The 1,894-nt window shown below is 39.4% G+C and overlaps 1 protein-coding gene across 1 annotated transcript; it reads left to right on the top strand.

Annotated features, from left to right (window-relative positions):
• Positions 1-521: 521 nt before the first annotated feature.
• On the top strand, positions 522-1,839 carry LOC109953986 (potassium channel subfamily T member 1-like; the record flags this gene model as incomplete). The annotated part of the gene is made up of 2 exons (XM_020589421.1): positions 522-656; positions 978-1,839. Coding segments are annotated over 2 exons (310 nt in total), but the record flags the coding sequence as incomplete, so codon positions are not given.
• Between the last annotated feature and the right edge of the window lie 55 nt (positions 1,840-1,894).

Below are 1,894 nucleotides of genomic sequence, written 5' to 3'. Positions count from 1 at the left end.
AAAAAAACATAAGTTTCTGGGACAGAATAAAAATGGTACAATGGTGTTTTTGGTGGTGAACTTGTTTGGATGGATTTTTTTTATTATTATTATTGATCAGCTCAGACCATATTTGACAGTATTTCACTCTCTCATCTAAATGACCCGTATTAGCAAGCTAACATTAGCTCTGTCATATAATTCAGTGAGCTGTGCAACAGTTACATTTGGCAGAATGTGGCTGTAAATATCTAGTAAGAAATTAACATCCATGTAAGAACTAGTTTTTATGGTGCATAGGTCTCCACTTGGTAGAAACCAATATCTAGGACAAGTTTCAAAATACAAGCAGGTTCTGTGGTTACTACTTCTTGGAAATGAGTTTTAAGTAAATGATCCAGGTTTTGGGAAACTATACTCTCAAATAATTCATGGAGTACTATGAACATTACAGACCGATGTTACACCACTGTTATAATGTCCTTGGGGAGATATTTACACACATGTAATTTAGTAATATACACTTGTTTTTATTTGACCAGCTTGGACAACCTGTTGCAGTGTGGTATAATCTACGCTGACAACTTGGTGGTTGTGGACAAGGAGAGCACCATGAGTGCTGAGGAGGACTACATGGCAGACGCCAAGACCATCGTCAATGTTCAGACTATGTTCAGGTAACAGAAAGAGTTCTTTATTGTGTAGATATATACAATAAACAGCTGTGTATGTCTGAACTGAACCTTCAGGTTTTGCATCAAATGTGTGTTACTCCATGTGATGAACTTCTTCATCTGATAGTAAATGCTTGTTTTTTTGGAGTTTGCCAGAATAAAGAGTTCATCTGAAAAACAAACTACAGGTCTGAAAGCTTTGAACTTAACCTTTTATTTAACAGCTAAGATTAAATGCATTCAGCACTTGCACAGCAGGTCTTCCCTTCAGCACAAAGCATTTCAGTTTGTCACTAACATCTTTCTCTCCAATCCCCGGCTCAGGTTGTTCCCCAGTCTCAGCATCATCACTGAGCTCACGCACCCGTCCAACATGAGGTTCATGCAGTTCAGAGCCAAAGACTGCTACTCACTCGCTCTGTCCAGACTCGAGAAGGTGAGTGGTCCAGGAGCAAGGATCCACACTCTGGCTTTGACTTGCATTTTTATTCTGTTTTGACTGAAAGTGACAAGTATGAGACTCTGTGATCCATCAATGTTTTCAAAAGACAAATCAGAGCTGGGTTACAGAGGAATAATCTGTAGCAGCATCTCACTGGTTACTTATATTTGAATGTGAAACATGTCACAAAAATCACACTAAGATTGTTAAATGTTTTGTTTCAGTAGTAAATGTACTACTGAATATAAAATCTCTAGCTTCAGCCGGAGGGGAGTACAAAGGGGCTTTTGGAGCTATTTCACTTTCCACAAAACACACCAACCACAGCTCATGAGTTTTAGTAGTATTTTGATTATAGTACTACTTTTCCGACCTCCAGTGATAGCTTTTACCTTCACAAGCCTTTAAAAACAGATGTCAACCAGCTTAACCTTTTCCACCTGGGTCTTTTTGAAGAGCAGTAGCTCAGCAAGCACAGAGGTGAAAATGAGATCCGAACATCTTGTTTCTGTCTCTCAGGGCTTGTTTTGTTACTTTTTTCAGATAGAGCGTGATAAGGGCTCCAACCTGGCCTTCATGTTCCGGCTGCCGTTTGCTGCAGGCAGGGTGTTCAGTATCAGCATGTTGGATACACTGCTTTACCAGGTGGGAGAACAGATTGTGGGGTTGGACTTTGGCTCATTATAGAAGGAATTTCGATAAAGCCAGGCATCCATGTTGGTCAGTGATTTCAGTCATATTTTGTATGGGTATTTAACAGCTGTAAAGTCAGTATTTCTTCATGCTGCTCATTTTTTTT

This window comes from Monopterus albus, unplaced genomic scaffold, assembly GCF_001952655.1.
Source record: "Monopterus albus unplaced genomic scaffold, M_albus_1.0 scaffold2417.1, whole genome shotgun sequence".
Classification (NCBI taxonomy): domain Eukaryota; kingdom Metazoa; phylum Chordata; class Actinopteri; order Synbranchiformes; family Synbranchidae; genus Monopterus; species Monopterus albus.
The sequence above is the reverse complement of the archived record's forward strand: the minus strand, read 5'-3'. Positions and strand labels throughout refer to the sequence as shown.